Genomic DNA, 17,906 nt, shown 5'->3' with positions numbered 1-17,906 from the left:
AAGCACTGAGATACTCTGGCAATAGAGGGGATTCAAATTTATTTTTAACAAACTCTCAGTGCGCAAAGCTATGTCAAACACATTAGAGACTTAGAAGCATAGGTTTACTTCTCTTTATGTTACTTGTTTAATCTGAGCATTTTTTAGATTCACTTTTCCAGGGGCTTCTAGTTTGACACTATTCCTAGACCTGAGAAAGATGCTCATGTGCCTAATTACAAAGCACAGACACTCATGTAATTTTTGCTGGAAGACTGTAATATAAGAATTGGTACCCCTGGGGAAGTGCAGTTATAGAACAGAAGACAGTTCTTCGTAGTGTGAATTATCACTCTAGCTGTACAAAAATTCTATCTTTTTCTCACCTAGATACTGACATGATTAAAAAAAAAACACACACAAAAAAAGAAAAAGAATGAATAAAAAGTGAATGCTTTAATTTCCAAATGGGAACACTGGCATCTCACACTTCATAAGTGGATGGACCAAAAGCAGAACAGGCCAGCTCAGAGAAGAGACACTTATCAGAGAGCCATGAGGAAAGGTGGCTACTGCTTGGCATGTTTAATTATAGAACAGCACTGTTATTATCACTTAAATAAGTCACCCCTCAACACAGAGCTGTGTTGGCTACAGAAGGAGCATAGACAGGTTATTCCATAAAAGGTATTTAAAAGAGGTTTTAAAAATAGCCAGTCTTTAAACGCCTCTTACAAGTAGCCTCCCACCTATCACTTTTCCCTCTCTGATTGTGCCTTGACTTTTTAATTTGTATCTGTTCCTTAACAGGAACATGTTGACATAATACCAGCAGACAACAAGCATGACTACTAATGGAGGCCAAGAGGTAGGAAGCTGTTTCTTCAGACTAGCAATGAATGCTAAGCAGATGCTTTTTCACAGACTAATTCCTATCTTTTGGCAAATAAAGCTTCAAAATCTGTCATTTTCAACAACCTAACCTGCTTTTTAAAACTGATCATTTAGAATACTACTGATAGCATAAGCAAGGAAATGCTCCAGGAGATGAATGGCTTACTTCCACAAGACAGACAGTGCCCATTCATTTTACTTTCAAGACTTGTGCTGGCCTCAGGAAGTCACATTTATTTTCAGTGTTCTCCCACTTATTTGATTTCTGCTTAACTCACTGAATTGCAGGCATCTCTTACCTTCACAACAGTTACCAACCCATCATTGCTATTTGGATCAGTCAGGATAGTAAATAGACCTTCTGGGTCTCCTCCGGTCATTCGGTACATTGCATTCCACGCAGGCGTGTGTGGCTGATCTTTATCTGTTACTGTTAGGTTAGCTACTATAACATCCACTCTGTTTTCTGGTACTTCGCCATAGAACTGCAAAAAAGAACAAAGCCCTTCACCATGTTGGCAAAAGCAGGCAAGAGGCACACTATGCTGAACAGGCTTGTACCCACCTCGTTTAATGCTAGGGAGCGCATCTCATGTCACCAAAGCTCTGACAGCTTATCTAATGAATTTTTACCTGAGGCCACCCAGAAAACTTATGGTTTGACTCCCCAGTCAACTTGGCCTAAGCAGAATACCATATCTGATGGGCATATTCTGCACGTATTTAAGTTCTACCTGCCAGTAGGCTATTTAATAAGTGATAAATATTTACAGTCTGTGAATATAATGAGAAAATTGGGGAATAGGTATAAATATGCACGTCCTCCAGTTAGTCCTACCCCATACTTACAGTCATAGCAGTGAACTCGGGAGGATTGTCATTGACATCTGTCACAGTGATGACAGCAGTTGCTGTGTTTGAAAGACCATATGTTGGGTTTCCTTCCATGTCCGTAGCTTGAATTATTAATGTATATTGTTGTACTTTCTAAAACACAAAATGACATCAACATAAGTTTTAGACAAAACTGACATTATTTGTAGGACAGCAGGTGTTTCTGAAATTCCACTTCGCTATGCACTGAGCTTATCATACTGTTTATCCCAGTTAGCATCACTTGAAATGACAGGAGCAAAGTGTACCACGGAAATACAGCACCAGGTTGCATCTAACTCTGTTGAACACCACTGCTCAACATTTTTCAAATACCACTGAGATGAGGGCAGACTGCCTTCCGCCTACTTTCGAAATCAAAAATACTTTATACAGTTGAAGCCGTTATCGCAGGCCTAACAACGCTTTTCCAATGTGGGAAAAAACAGAGCAGTTTATTGGGATAACAGGGTAAGTCCTCAAAAGCATTCGAGAGGACTGAGCCAAGGAATGTTTGTTGGCCAAGCCACCACAACTGCCAAGGCTTTGTTTCAGCCAGGCCTAAGTATACAACTGCAGCTGCAACGCCTCGGGATTGCTATGGAAACCAATGGTGTCAGGGCTAACGGAGACCAGCACACGGAGGAAAGGGGAGGGAGCAACCCAACGGACTACTTCCATAAAGGTTAAACAGCCCGCAGAAGATGGCTGCCACCTCCTCCTCCCTGCCTGCAGCCTTACTACCGGCCCTGCGAGCCGGGGGAGCCCAGCTCTCCAGGCAGGGCTGGATGCTCGCCAGAGCACAGGCCTCCTTTTCTGTGAAAAAGAAATGCCCCGCTGAGAGCTGGCCTCAGACTGGCTGGCTTTGTAACACTGAGCTGAGGCGGTTGTAGCTAAAAATAAGAATTAAAATAAATAAATAAATAAATAATAAAATTAGAAACTCTGTGCAGTTGCTCAGAAGTTGCTTTTAACTCTTCAACAGTTTCTACCGTGAAATGCAAATGTTACGCATACTTTATTGTTTTTCATAAAGAGCTGCGTGTTATCATCCTAAATTCAGTTCTTTTCCAAAAGAAACCCCACAAACTTAAATTGCTATGATTTGAAAACACCACTTCATGAATGGTTTACTAACGCAGGCAGAAACTGTTTAGCAAAACAGAAATAGAAAAGCATAGTTTTTCATTTGCTGACAATTTCCCCCATAATTTGAAGACTGAGCTATACAACAGATTATTTTTCATGGAAATAATTTACAAAATAGGACTGTGGATACTGATACCAAAAATAAGCAAGGACAGTGCCATTAATAATGTCTTTCTTTCAAATTTTGTCCAGACACTGCTACAGATATGAGAGATGCAAAGGGTATGCATGCTTCCAAGCAGCAAATATGAGCCATTGAAAAAAGAGAAGTTTTTAAAACAAGTTGAAACAAGTATACATCTTTATCTGTCACTGAAGATAATTTATGTACGTCCTCTTTGACAATGGAATCCCTACAAGACACTCCAAATGTATATTACTGTGTATGAATCTCACAGTTCTTTAAAAAAAAGCAACACTAATATTATTTACAGAGAAATGTAATATAAACATTTAATAGTGCACTTGTATACAAATACTTCTTTGGAAAATATACTTGCAAAGTGGCCTTCAAAAGCCTTAAATAAACATTCTAAAGGTTTCCTTCATGACAACAACATGAAAAGCAGTCAGGAGGGAATCGAAGAAATACTTTCACTGCTTCCACCCAGGAAAAAAAAATACTTATTGTGAAGCAATAAAATCTAGAGCAGTATTGAAGCAAATCTTGCAGCCAGATGACTCTGTGTTATTGAAACAGCAGGTGCTTCTGATTCATCTGGGTCTTAGCACATTGATCCCAAGCAGCAAATTTCATTAAGGAAACTCCATTATTATTACACGGAGACTCAACTTTCACACAACCTTCTTATTTAATTCCAACAGAAGAAGCGCATGGGAAATTCTCACCAAAGTGCCCCCAAAGCCAGTACTTATATGTTGTGTTTTTTTTTTTTTTCCCCCTTCCAGCACTTGCATACAGAAGATCAGCCACTGGGGCTGATATTTCAGGAAAATAAACTAGCACAGAACTTTTACAAACACAGGGAAATTAGGGGAAGTTGCTCTCCTCTTTTTACTGAGGGTTGAGAAGCAGCCAGAAGTAAGCCGTTGAGCATGTGTCAGCAGCCTGCACAGAGACTTTGCAGCAACACATCCAAAGACGAACTGGCAGCTTCAAGAAAGAACACAGACCTCATCAGGTCAAATCTTTCCACTTCAACACAGGCCAAATAAAAAGAGCACTTCACTGAATTAACCTCACGTGAGACAGGAATGCCTGTGTGTAAATTTAAGTACCATGCCTGACTTCTACTGCACCTCCAGCAGTAAGGCAGATGTTTTAATGCTGTAGTGGATTCTTCCACAGATGTTTTAACACTGCAGATTCTTCCACAGCAATATTGGAAGAAATGAGACCAGCTGGAACTCGTGAAAGAGCAACATCTGGGAGAGCAAATGAAAGATTTCTACTCTGTCCCTTAACTAAGCAACTCTGCTCCTGTGCATGTTCATATGGACAATGCATTGTATGTGAAAAAATACCAGCAGACTATTCTGGTTAGACTTTAAGATGCCAGGCAGTTACACTAGAAGATCGTTGTAGGTTCCAACTAAACTATTCTATTCTGTTCAATTCTGTTCTATTCGAAATCCTATCAAAGGAACCACCTTTTTTTTTTTTTTTTTTAATAGAATCATAGAACAGCTTAGGATGGAAGGGATGTTAAAGAACATCTGGTTCCAACTCCCCTGGCCAGGGGCAGGGATGCCACCCTCTAGATCAGGTTGCCCAGGGCCTCATTCAACCTCGTCTTGAACACCTCCAGGGATGGGGCATCCACCACCTCTCTGTACAAATCAATTTTTTGAATGCCTACAACACTTATGCTCACATAAATGTCACAATTTAAAATCGTGTCTAGTATTCAGTGAGCCTAATTAGAGAACAAAGGAGATCAAGACTTAGAGAACAGGAAAGATTTTGGTAGCCCAGTGGAGGTTCATGGACACTACCTCTGCATCGAAGCCTGAGCGCAACATGACATTCCCCGGAGCAATGTCGGAAGACCTGCTTGATTCAGATCTGGCTGTCTAGTCTCCTTGTTGTTTTAATTAAATTGACTTTCACAAACCTCAGGAAATGAAGGAAGCAAAGCAATGGCTTGGGAAGGAAATCATTTTATCTTATATTAGTCTAATTTGATATTTGAATGCTTTAATATTAATCATTAATATTCAACACGTGCAAGAAATGTTTATAAATACTCATTTGGGTATCAGTACAGTGATCCATTGGGAAGACTGATGGCAAATGACAACTCTTCTGCAACTGTTAACAAGAGGGTCTAAGCTGCAAAGACAGCTGGTTCCTTTTGAGTTAAATCTCTCCAGTATAGCCAGTCGCTAAGCAATAAAACTCAGTTATCACTATGTCCTTCTGAAAGTTCACCTGCCAAAGATGACCAGAGGATTTTAAAAGCAAGGGCAAAGCCACCCATCATTCTTTTAACTTAATAGTGCAATACTGTAAAGTTCATGGTTTTCCTTTCCTCAAATCCTTCCTTTTCAAAAATATCTTTAACAGAATCAACATTAATAAAATTTTAAAAATTAACTGCAATATCTGACAGTCTGTTTAGCTTTTCAAATATTCTGATTGGCACTTTCATACTGCAAAATGCAGCAGAATATTAATAGCCTACCCAGAACATCCTTTTGTTCTCCATTTTAACGAAGTATAAGCAAACAGCTGAAAGCTAAACTGTAAATTCAGTTTAAAAAATCCCCCAAATCCTTCAGATTTAATAAGCTAAAATGAGGTTAGTAAAACAGAAGTGGAAACAAGATGTGTTGAATTAAGATTTGTTTGGATTTTATAGTTTGTTTATAAAATAATGCTTATCTCCTGTGAAGTTTGAAGTGGTTCAAAAACATAGTTAGTCCATGTGTCAGATCTGAAGTTGGGAGGGAAATGTTTTTATTCCCACCTCACAGATGGGTGAACCATAGCAGAGGATTTGGCACTTTCCCTCTCCAGTGAAGATCTGCCTGGACAGAATGGGACTTGCCCAAGATGTGGCAGGGAATTACTGACAGTCAGATTTTTTTTTCCTTAAGGTTTTGAACATGTATCCAGGCCTTGAGATAAGCGTTTTTCTATATAATTTCAAAAACAGCCTGATTTACTTCTTAGAGACATCTACATTTGAAATTTTAAAGTCAGTGATGTTTTCCTGGTTTATTTTCACCAGCAAAGTTCTGATCAGGGAATTACTGCACATTTATCAATACAACAACCAGGAGATTTAAAATTACACCTCTCTGTGAAGAGCTAGGAAGAGCAGAGAGAGAGAAGAGGAGGACACGAGCTCCTCTCCTGGAGCTTCTAAGATAAATGAAACACATCCAATTCAGTTTTCCATCTACTCTTTGCCTACAGAGCTCAGTAAAGAGGACAGGGCTAGAGCTGAGGAATACCTTCCATTTCAGCACCCAAGCTGAGCACCTGAAGCCTTATCTGCACTGCTCTTCTTTAGTGCATACCCATTCCTCAAAAGCAATCAGGCTTTTGAGATGAGATTCTTTCCCAAACCCAATGGGCTTGAGAGTGACTATAAATACCAAGTATCTGGGGGTCTAATTTTCATCTGGATGCTAATTGTTCTTTTATTTATTTATTTATTTTAATGCTCTGGACCTAGTATAATAACTAGTGTCAAATGGGTGATAAAAGGGAGAAAGTTTGAGGTGGAGGGGAGTATTTGCAAATTACTGGCAAAACCCGCGCATCTACACACACTCTACACAACCTAGCCTATGGGATTAAGATTTGCCATACCTCTCTGTCAAGCCCAGCTGCTACGGTGATAATGTCACCAGTCTCATTGTTGATTGTAAACATATTGGGAGAGGGACTGCTTGGGGCCTGTGACAAGATCCTGTATCTCAGCATCCCGTTCTGTGCATTGGGATCATCGGCATCGATGGCAGTAACAGTCATCACGTAGGTTCCTAGCAGCAGGATAAATAATTGATTTTATATAAACAGTTTACTCAGATTACACAAGATCACTTACAAGCAATGGTCAAAGTATGTATTTCTTTTGGTAAACTCTGTACATTCCTTCTCTTACTTAAAACAAACTGATTAAACCCAAGACTCACCAACAGAGTAATTAAAATACATAAGAGGAGATAAAAATACTTTTTGTTTATAAAATATCAGGTTTGTTTATAACCGAAGAAGCTCCATAAACAGTGAAATCCTACAGTTCTGCCATAAATAATATTTCTGTAACAACACAGCTTCTCAATGTTTAGATAAAAATATTATTAATTGGGCCAAAGGAAATATACTTAATTTTCAGAATTGGTGCACATACTGATAGTGGTTGAAAATCAGTGTAAATAATACTTTTTCAAAGGTCTTTGAGATGCATGTTCTTTCCAATTCAAATGCCAAGTCAATACTGTGAAGTGAGAAAATATATTTCTTGTGCTAACCTTTCTAATAATTTCATTTTGCACTACTGACAAATTAAGGAAGTAGTTTCAGCCATAGTGCAAACTTAAATATGAGCTGATTAGAATTTTAATGAGATGTGAACAACGTTTAGGATTTTCTCAAGAATTCAAATGAAAGTGTTTGATTTCAAATCCCTGTATTTCCAAGTCTCTGGGATTTTGAACTAAAGCTGGATCTGTTGGAAGACTCTTTAACCCTCCGATGTTAACTAAATGAATGTCAATTGCTATTATGAATATAACTGGAAGAGCTGCAACATTATAAATAGGACTTTCAAAAACAGAAACCTGAAAGTAATATTCTTAAATCCTTCTGTTTTAGTTCATATATACTTTCCTTCTTTGAAATTAATCCTAACATGCTACAAAGTGAGTTAAAAGTAAGGTGAAATAGCGAGACAGTATATGAGATTTCGCTCATCACATTTTTAAGACACCTTTGACAGAGTTGTAGTTTGAAGACGATGAAGGGGGTAACTGCATACCTTTTTCCCCGCAGCTTAGAAAGCCCCCATCTTACCTGGCTTTGACCCTTCAGGGACTGTCCCATTCCAAACCTGGTGCAAGAACTCAGGTCTATTGTCATTCATATCGATGACATTAATGACAATATCAATAGGATTTTCCACTTGGTTTCCATTTACATCCACTGCATGCGCTCTCAGCTGCAAAAATTATCAGAAAAATGTTAGAATTTGCACAACATACAATCATAAACAGATGCCACTAACAGTGGGATTAAATTACAGACCAGACAATTTTAGCTCAATGTACTTTATCTGTCACTGCTTCCCCATACTGAGCAACCTGAAAACTTGTATGATAATGGAACTGCTGTTCAGGCAACAAAAAAAGAAAAAAAAAAAAACTATTTTAAGTTTACATACTTTCTTCTTTGATTTGCTGAGAATAGTTTTGAATCATACAATTTTGATTAATACCAATGCTACAGTCAAATATAATTCTGTTTTTAATAATCACTGTTGGAAAACGCTCTCTAAAAACACGCGTATTTATATTTAGCAGATGATAACTTTAAAAGATATGTCATTAGCAATCCAAATGGAATGGACACTGGGATCATTTTCAGAAATTTTTATCTGATATTATCTATTTGTGTTACCTAGAACACCAAGGTAAAATTTGTGATAGATTACTGTCAGTAAACACAACAAAATCTGTCCAGGCTAAAATTAAGCTGAAGTTTATGGACTGAGTTTCAAAGATGCCAAGACATTTAAACTTAATACTCTGATTGTCAAAAGTGTCTGAGTAACTACCTTTGACAGCCAAACTTACCTAAATCATCTTAAATTGGACAGCCAAAAAAAAAAAAGGAACGCAGTACTTTCTGAAAATGTAAACCTATGTATCTAGGCCACAGCCTAGCAATTGCTAGGCAAAAAGCAACTTCCTCCTGTAAGCAGTCTTGCTGAAAACCATTATATATCTACCTTCTGGCTACAAACCTACTAGAAAAGAGCAAGGGGGCATGAATAACTCACTACTCTGGAAATGCCTCATATAAATGTAAATTCCTAAGTCAGTTAACCTTAAACTGCCAATGCCAAACTCAGTAAAATCTTGTGGATGCTGAAGTTGCTGTGCACTTAAAAGAGGCAGGCCCTATACACAAATGCCACCTGCTATGTCCTCTATTCAGGAGTAGCACTCAAATGGCTTCCCAGAGAGACAGACGTGGAATGTTTTAATTCACAACATGCTTGAAGCTTTCTCTAGGACCTGAGTGACTTCAGTAACAATTCTAGTGTGGTCTCTCAGCAGCAGAGACAACTCTAAGTCAAAGCTCAGTCTCCTCTCTTCCTTCAACACTTTCTTTTCGACTAATACTGGAATCCATAGTCTACTCCGTCAATTTCTTTAGAGCAAAGAATATCATTTTTGTAAGCTGACAGACCTAATTTACAATTCAATTAAAATGCTTAGATTTGCCCCTGAAAATGAAAATTGGTAGGTTATTCTTCCTATCCATTTCTCAAATCACAGCTGCTGCAATTCTAATAGCAGTCACCCTAATTTAAGTTGCTAAATTAAAAGTAAACTTTTGAAAAATATACAATAGTGGAGGCGACTGTGATCAATGATCTGCATTTGAAATATAAGCTACAGTATCCATATTTCAATCTTTTAAAATTACTTTATATAAATACATTTAATCACTGTTTATGTATGTTAATGCGTTTAAGCTGCTTAGACATAGTAAGAGTTAGCCTTAAGTACAATAAATATAAATCTGCTACAAACTCTTCAAATCATATCTCATAGAAAACTAAATGCCGGCTGCTCAAGTCATGTTTGAAGCAGATGTTAATCTTCAATTTGATAATCTGATTTATGGTGAATTAAACTCTTACATGAAAAGAAGCAATCTGCTCACGATCTAAAGGTTTTGTCACAGACAGCTGTCCTGAGATGGGGTTGATGATGAAGATTCCTGTTGGAGGCTGGTCAGCTCCTGGGCCAGTCACGCTGTACCGTAGCGAAAGGCTTTTATCACGATCAGACCTAATCTATGTATCAAAAAGAGAACATTTACATTAACAACCAACAACCAATGGATGGGACTGCTGCTGAGACAGTAGCACATCTTTTGCCTTTTTTTAGTCTTTATGCTAAGCTTGTGAAAATAACTGAATAAATTGTTCTGGAAATAGTATAAAGTTAGTATAAAAACTGAGGTTTTCAATTCCACTCTTTCATTTGTCAGAAAGCTGGTCAATAGATTTCCAGGATCATGAAAATATCTGCTTCATCCCATTCCCATTGTGCCAATACTCAGCTTAATTCAACAAATCCTTGTAGAAGTCCATCATGACCAACCAGTACAGAATGGAAGCCCTCCTGTGCTGGACTTTTGGCAATGCCAAGTCAGTGCTGCAGTCCTGTGAAGCAGCCTGCATCCCTTACCCCCATCACGTCCTGTTTCCTCCTGCCAACTTCCATACAATTCCTCATCTGGAAAACTCCAGTGCAGCTAACTGGAGACCTGGACCTACAGAGATCCTCCTCAACCAGCAGGAAGTCCTCAGGTTACTTACCACCTAAAGCTAGGCCACTTTCCACCAGTACAGGAGCATGGGGACAACTTAAAAAATGAGTAAAACTAGCAGCCCCCCTACCTGCTATGCACAGAGGTAGCAAAAGTAATCAGCTCAAAACACTCTGATAAAGATCTGGACTATGGACAATACATCATTCACACAAAGTCTCTTCCAGAATTATCCAAGGGCCACTGAAATCACATATCTATTAAATTCCTTACCCTAACTAATTCTTGAGGAAAAGGTCCTCTGGAATTTTCTGGTAGGTTGATTGGAGGGATAACCCAGTCTCTCTTCTGTCTCTTCAGATGGCTGCTGTGCTTATATTGTTGCCATGGAAATATGATCTCTTCAGTTTTCTTTTGGTCCTTTCCCAGGTACATGGTAAAATTAAGCACATGTTAGGAGGAGAATTGCTAGATGTTATAAAATAATTTGTATATAATTGCACAATTGACTGAAAGGCTGTCTTTCATCTGCATTAACAGAACTGTTTTATTTGCATTAACAATGGCATATGAAAATAGTCATTATTATTTACTACTGTACTACAGAATTTTAAAAATTGTTTCTTTTTTCCTCATTCATGTTGGAGGAGAAATGGAATTATAAACCATTTATAACATGGCACTATTGTGTAAACTATTCTCCACTTTCAGGAAAGTAGTTAATATTTTGCAGACTTTAATAGTACGCCTTTATGTATTTCTCATTAGCTGGAACTTCAGTCCAGGTAATGTGTTACTGTACATTAAATTTAGATCTGGGTGTTCTAAAATATAATTTGAGTTCCAAGAGAAGTTTAATACATAGTGGTAAGGAATGTCTCAAATATTTATGACCCTATTAAATCCCATAGAATTAATGCTGTAATTATTTTAAACCTATGTCAGCCATGATGGATGCTGTAGATGACCCACTTTACACACTGGGCATTAATCTCTGCCGGGTGTCAACATTCCTCGCCTATTCCCTTCTATAGCTGCAGTCATTTCAGCCTTTGGATGCCACACATATAACCACGCTAGCTTGCTTAAGGGCGGAGACAGGGAGACAAAAACATTTCCCAATCTTTTAAGAGAAAATCTCTCCCCCTACCACCCCTTCCCTTTCTCATTAATCTAATCAAATGTGTCACAGACTAAAAACAGACGCCAACTGAAGGCCAAATTCCACTACTCTGTATTCTACTGATGTTAGGGATGCCTGAACTGGATCTTTGGAAAGAACAGCGCATGCCATTGCATATCTATCTGCTCTTTTACTAGACAGACAAAATGACAGTATTTCCTTTGTTAAAAATGTTCCTTAAAAAGGTGTAAAAACAATCAGCAAATTGGCCAAAAAAAAAAAAAAGATGACGAGACAGCTTTGATTTTTAAAGTGTTTTCAGAAAAACGTCCTGCGTAATCACACCATCTATTTTGAAATTATGCTTAAATCTTTAATGCGTATCCATAATAGGCATATTAATCCATGAATAATTTTGTTCCTTACTTGTAAATTAAGCGCTTTATAAGAGAAGGTAAGAAGCAGCAGGCAGTAAGTAATATTACAGACAAACATACTAGGCCTAATACTGTTTTCCTAAAGTAAATACATTATGTTATTTGTATATTGATAGGTGTGATTTCTGTTACAGTACATGGTTTATCCTATGGCAGCTTCCAGCAGAGGGAGACTATCTTCCTTACCAAGCAGTGCTGGAATCATGAATAATTTACAGTCTCCAATTCGATTATGAAGGGACAAGACAAAGCCAATATTCCCTGCCAGAAATGCTTTCCTACTACTGCTGCAAATCTACAGCTCCCATCTAATAAACTTGACTGATGCACTGTAGCACAGATTTGTTTATTTTGCGGTTATATTTAACTGCTTGAATAAATACTGCAATACTCTCAAGCAATTTAAAATAAAGAAATGACCACGTCTGACTTAAATTCAGGTATAAATCTCAAACTATACAAACAAAAAGCTCAAACATAAATGAATTCTACATACTTAAACAGACATGCCTTTCCATGCCATAGCAAAGCTACAGAATAACAATAGAGGAGCTCTTTCTAAGGCTCCAGCTTCACAATTATACATGCAGTACTTGCCCATTAGTAGAATATCTCATGGAGAGGTGCATGACAGCCAGAATCAAAACTCTATTTTTAAGCCTGTTTCTGGGGATACGTTCATACAGATGGCATTTGGTTGTTTTACCTTTTCTGTGGCCCCTGTGAATGCTGGCTCAGGGGTTAGCTTCACCCTCATTTGCCATTCTTCCCGGGTTTCCTTGTCTTGAGCAGACACTACAAACTCTGTGGGCTCTGCTGAAAGTTGAAAGCTTCTCTCTGCGTATACCACACCGTCTTCATCTATTCTAAAATCTTCTGGCTCACTGCTTCCAAAGTGTATTTTTTTGTTTCCATCACAGCTTTGAAACCTCACTGTAAAACACACATACAAAATGAAGAACAAAAAAAAATGAAAAAGCAGCCCATTTGAACTGTGTGTGATATAAAATGAATATAAAATTAAGAACAAATATTCAGAAACAGAAAAAAGTAACTAATTGCTATTACAATATGGCAAACGTAATTGTGAGTTTTACAGTTTAGTGAGTCAGTGATGTAACATCGATATTCTTCTGAGAAATACTAGGTAAAAAGAAAATTTTTAACACTAGATACACTGCCTGCCTCCTAAAGCTCCCTCAACCAAGGAAACGTTTCCCTCCATATCCCACACTGCATTTCAGTTTGTTTCTAGCAAGCATCTCTAGGGATTTGCACCTCAAGCCTCACAAAAAGATCGAATCAAGTCAAAATCATCACAAGCTGAGAAATCCTCAATGGATTTAATTGCACTGCAACCATAATCACAAACACAACTGTACTTCCAGTGCTTTCTCTCACAATGATGGTAAGTCAGAAACCTCCAAGTCAGTTAAGAGATTACCCGCTATGTCTTGTTTAATCCATGATTCAGTTCTAATATCTCAGGTACATCACTTATGAGCTCTTGGCTTAATTTTCCTCAGTCCTCATCCATAAGACAGAAGCAGCAGTAAATAATTACCTCACAGTGAAAATCTAAGTTAAGGACTTGACATTTATGTTTTATTTATTTATTTATTTTTCTTTTGAAAGCTACTTCATGTATCATGCACATCGATACACCCACTTAGGAATTACCCGTTTTTTATTTAATGCCAACCTAGCCCTGGTTCCTTTTGTGCCACCTGAAAGATGCTCACTGGAACAAAAAGTCAGCAAAACTAATTGTATAGGTAACGATGGGAAGAGCACAGAACAGGTTACTGCTTTTTTTACCCAATTGCTTTGACTACCACTTATCTTCTGGGCTACTGCAAATAATAGTAGGTAAAAAATGGATGTGTGGTTTTAAAGCCAATGATCATCCTTTAATGTTTCCAAAGCATTGTGAAATATTTTGATCATATGGGCAACAGAAGTTCAAAACATCATTATGAAGGTTGTGCTGAAATGCACATAGTGAAGATGAAATGAGACTTTATGCCTCATTTCAGTTATTGGACTTTTTATATTGTGCTAAACCATGCACAAACTATTTAGCTTCAAAACCTAAAGGTCCCTCTCAAGAAAAATCACGACTAAATGCCATGCATCATATGCTTTCTTCTGTAATGCACTGGTTACAGGAAAGTATTGAGAAGAATCCTATCTTTTCTTCTTTGAACTTCAAGGACCAAGCTGATGTTCAGATGACATATATTTTTTGTTTCTTTAGAATTTGTTTCTTTATTATACCCTTTCAATTATCTGGAATCCTCCATTTGCCCTCTCTTGACAAAACAGCTTTTATAAAATACTTCTTAAAATGGGTCTAGCATGTACTAAAGTGAGACAAAGTACAGCACCCCTCAAAACAAATGATAAAAACATCCAACTTCCCAGTACTGAGCTTGCTGGGCTGTGCAGGGACACTGCTCTTTCCAGACGTCTCACGTGGTTTGAAAGACTTCCTCTGGGAAATGCCTGCCTCTTCCTGGGGAGATGACCTTGCACGCCATGTGCCACAAAGCACAGAATCCAGGAAGAACACACCTCCCTTGGTATAAAGCATCACTGCTAGGGCTTCTCGTACGGCTCCTTGTAGATGTTGCCTCAGGTCTTCCTCATTAGCAGTGGGAGTGCTTTACTGCAATGTTAATAAACACTTAGCCCTCAGCTTAATTTTTTATAGATGGTGCTCACTAAGGTTTGTTCCTCCTCAGCCCCATTCTACCAGCTCCATAAAGTGCAACTTCCTTTCCTACAGATTTTACAAAGGTCTGCAAGTCTTGGAGAAGATAACAGAGCCTCTGGTTTGTGATTCATATAGAAGGACAAAATTCACAAGCAGAAAAGATCCAGCTCCAAGATGTCGACTATAGCCGTCATCACCCTCTCTTTTTAGCACTTAGCCTCATCACTTGAATCAGCTTACCATGACGGTATGCTGAAATGCAACAGCTAAGTGAGAAAATGCATGACCCAAAACCGAGGATATAAAGTTACTGGTTAAAATGAACGTACTAGCATCCCAAAATCATTACCACTGTCCTAAGGATGTAACGCTGACCAGTTGACCCTCACAACTGTATATTCTGTATTGGTAAGTACAAAACCAGAGAGATGCCCACTAAGAGTTTACTCAAAAGTCACTATGTCTCATATTTTAAGAAGTCAACCATTGAGACTGGAGAACTGAACAACGCTGCTCGTACGCTGCTGGTTCAGATGCACAGACCACCCACACCCCAAGAAAGCTGAAGAGAAAGTTGGGCTTCCGCCAAGCGTAATCCCCGTTGACAAACAAAACTTTCAGTTAGGAACAATTTGCATTAGGAAGCCAAAGGGGAGGGAGAAAAAATGAGCCATATAACCTATAGTTCTGTGCCTCAGATGACCTCTAATCTCAGCTATGGCTGCTCTCTGAACCTGCTCTTCAAAAGATTGTCTTGACCAAAAGGATGAAGACAGAGTAAGATTCACCTCTGGCTCTTCTCAAGACTAACTTCTGAGAAGAACCAAGTTGAAAAGAGAATGAATATTAATCCAAACTTTGATCATCACTGGTTTTGATAAAGGTGAAATTTAAAAGGATTGCTACAGGCATTATGGTCCTTAAGAAAAAGATACTACAACATTTTATAAAGATTTATTTCCAAGTACTACACAGTAACGTAATATATTATTTTTTTTGAATATTTAAACTCATGAAGAATAGGACCTCACCCTTGCCCCCCATCTTCTTACATACAGACTGTAGCACAGAGGGGGGAAAAAAAAAACAGCAACCAACAACCAACATGCTCCTAGCCACTTCACTGATATTCCTCCTCCGGGCAACTCTACATTAGAAAATTTGACGAAAACCCCTTTCCTTTGACAGCATCCTGGTAAAACTGTTAAAAACTGCCAGTGCTTTGTGAGAATTATTCTCCCTTTACAAGGAACATACGTTAACAAATTACACTCAAGTATAACCATCCATAATTAAATTACCTTGACAGAGTACAGGTTGTACAGTAGCTACTCTCCCCACAACTGTATGGTTATCAGTCTTGTAAATTTGATTTAGATCACTTTGCCTCATTTTTCAGTGTTCAACTGGTACAAACAAAGAGGGATTTCTGACTGTAGGTTTTTAATCAAAGATTTTTTTGCCAAAAATGCTAGAGGACTTTTTTTTTTTTGGTCACTGAAAATAATGACTATTTACACGAGTCATATATGTGCTAACAACCACACTGAAAGGGGACATGCTTTCTGAAAGTCCCTTCAAGTTGGCAAATCAATTGTATGGATTCTTTTCATTTTAAAAAGGGTTAACCAGATACATTATACAGCATTCAGTCACTTTATATGCAGTAAAAAGAGTAATCAAATACCTAATTTTACTACTTAAAAACACTACTTGCATAAATGATTAGATGCAAATATCCCACAATCTGTAAAAACAACTCAGATTTAAAAGATATTTCCCTACTGAGTATCTTGGGCATCTTCTGAGAAGTATCTGCTTTTTAAAAGATTCCTAAGTGCCTTATCTGAAAACATGAGGAACTGTTCAGTCATGATCTGAAATACAACCATTTTGGTTTTAAAGAAAAAATAACCTTAAATCATATCACAAGAATAATAAGGACACCTACCTTGAAGCATGGCAGTAAATGCAATTAATTCACATGCACAAAATGAGACCATGCACAAAGATTTACAAAAACAGAATCTTTAATCAGAATAAAAAATCTATCTCGTTTTGGCACTTGAATATTATTAATCATTAGACCCTACAGAGAAAAGGTCATTGCTATCCTGCTTTGGGAGACTTTTCCTGCACAAAAACAATTATTTAAAAAAAAAAAAAAAAGAGAGAGAGAGAGAGAAAGAGAGAACCTCTCTGACTGCAGCATTCTTAGAAGAAAATCTACACCTCTGTTGTATTAAAACAAGCCCTCAAGCTAACTTCTCTTTTGCATGGAAGTAATTACAACATATGTATAAACGTGCACTGTAAAAAGAATTAAGAACTAAACACGCAAATTCATTTAAAGTGCACTAGAGAGCTACACAACTCTTACTCATGTCTAATGAGATGAATGATTCATAATATCTGTAAAATAAATGTCTAACCTCATGTACCTTACTAGTAATCTTCAATTAACTAGAATCATTTCTCAGACAACAAAAACCTTTTTTAAGCTACTCATGTTGGTTTCCACTCTTTGACAATTTTCTTCTGCTGTCTTAGGAAAATAATGCAAAAACTATTTGACACAAGGACTGAGCACAGAATTAAATAATGTGCTATACTGTTAACATCATTTTTTTTTTTAATGCAAATATTCATGTACAATATGGAGTTTTAATACAGAATTCTTGTTACTTGTTTTTACCCTGAGATAGTTATGTTGAGTTTGCCATTTGGATTTTTACATGTGGAAAATATCCAATTCATTTCTAGATAAAATTCAGATACATATAAATAAAAAAAGTGTATTTTCATTCCATAAATGTGATGGAACAATATTACTTGTCTTGAAAGTTATTCTCTGTGCCTAAGCTTCAACCTCAAGGCTAAGGCTCACTTAGAGGACATTGTGGAAATTGCAACAAATTCCAAATGCTAACAACATATGCACTCGAGCAATACAGTTAAAAGTGGGTATCATAAAATGGAAAAAACAGGTATATTTAATTCACTCAGGATCACTCTGCTGCAGATAAAATAAATAGGATAAGAAAGTAGCTTACATACAACCACCTGCCAGATATCACTTTTACCTTTGACAGTATGAGAAATTTTATGGAAACATTCTGCTTCACCTGTCTAGCTATCTGCATGCTTAATATCTGAACACTACCATCTCAAGAACACTCCATATTTAACAAACCTTCCTATTTTTGCAGAGAGAGAAACCCAGAGAAAACCACATTCCAATTAACAACAAGAACAACA

General features: G+C 37.5%; 1 protein-coding gene across 2 annotated transcripts in view; it reads right to left on the bottom strand.

Annotated features, from left to right (window-relative positions):
* CDH2 (cadherin 2) overlaps positions 1–17,906 on the bottom strand; it is a 117,974-nt gene that overhangs the window by 26,214 nt on the left and 73,854 nt on the right. For both annotated transcript variants that reach the window (XM_068671815.1, XM_068671816.1), the window contains 7 exons: positions 12,639–12,865; positions 10,646–10,792; positions 9,738–9,893; positions 7,883–8,027; positions 6,677–6,849; positions 1,723–1,860; positions 1,173–1,358 (listed from right to left, as the gene is read on the bottom strand). In XM_068671815.1, coding sequence (XP_068527916.1) covers positions 1,173–1,358; positions 1,723–1,860; positions 6,677–6,849; positions 7,883–8,027; positions 9,738–9,893; positions 10,646–10,792; positions 12,639–12,865 — 1,172 coding nt within the window. The remainder of the gene's footprint in view (positions 1–1,172; positions 1,359–1,722; positions 1,861–6,676; positions 6,850–7,882; positions 8,028–9,737; positions 9,894–10,645; positions 10,793–12,638; positions 12,866–17,906) is intronic.

This window comes from Anas acuta, chromosome 2, assembly GCF_963932015.1.
Source record: "Anas acuta chromosome 2, bAnaAcu1.1, whole genome shotgun sequence".
NCBI lineage: Eukaryota > Metazoa > Chordata > Aves > Anseriformes > Anatidae > Anas > Anas acuta.
Note: the sequence above shows the minus strand (reverse complement) of the source record. Positions and strands in the feature narration are given on the sequence as shown.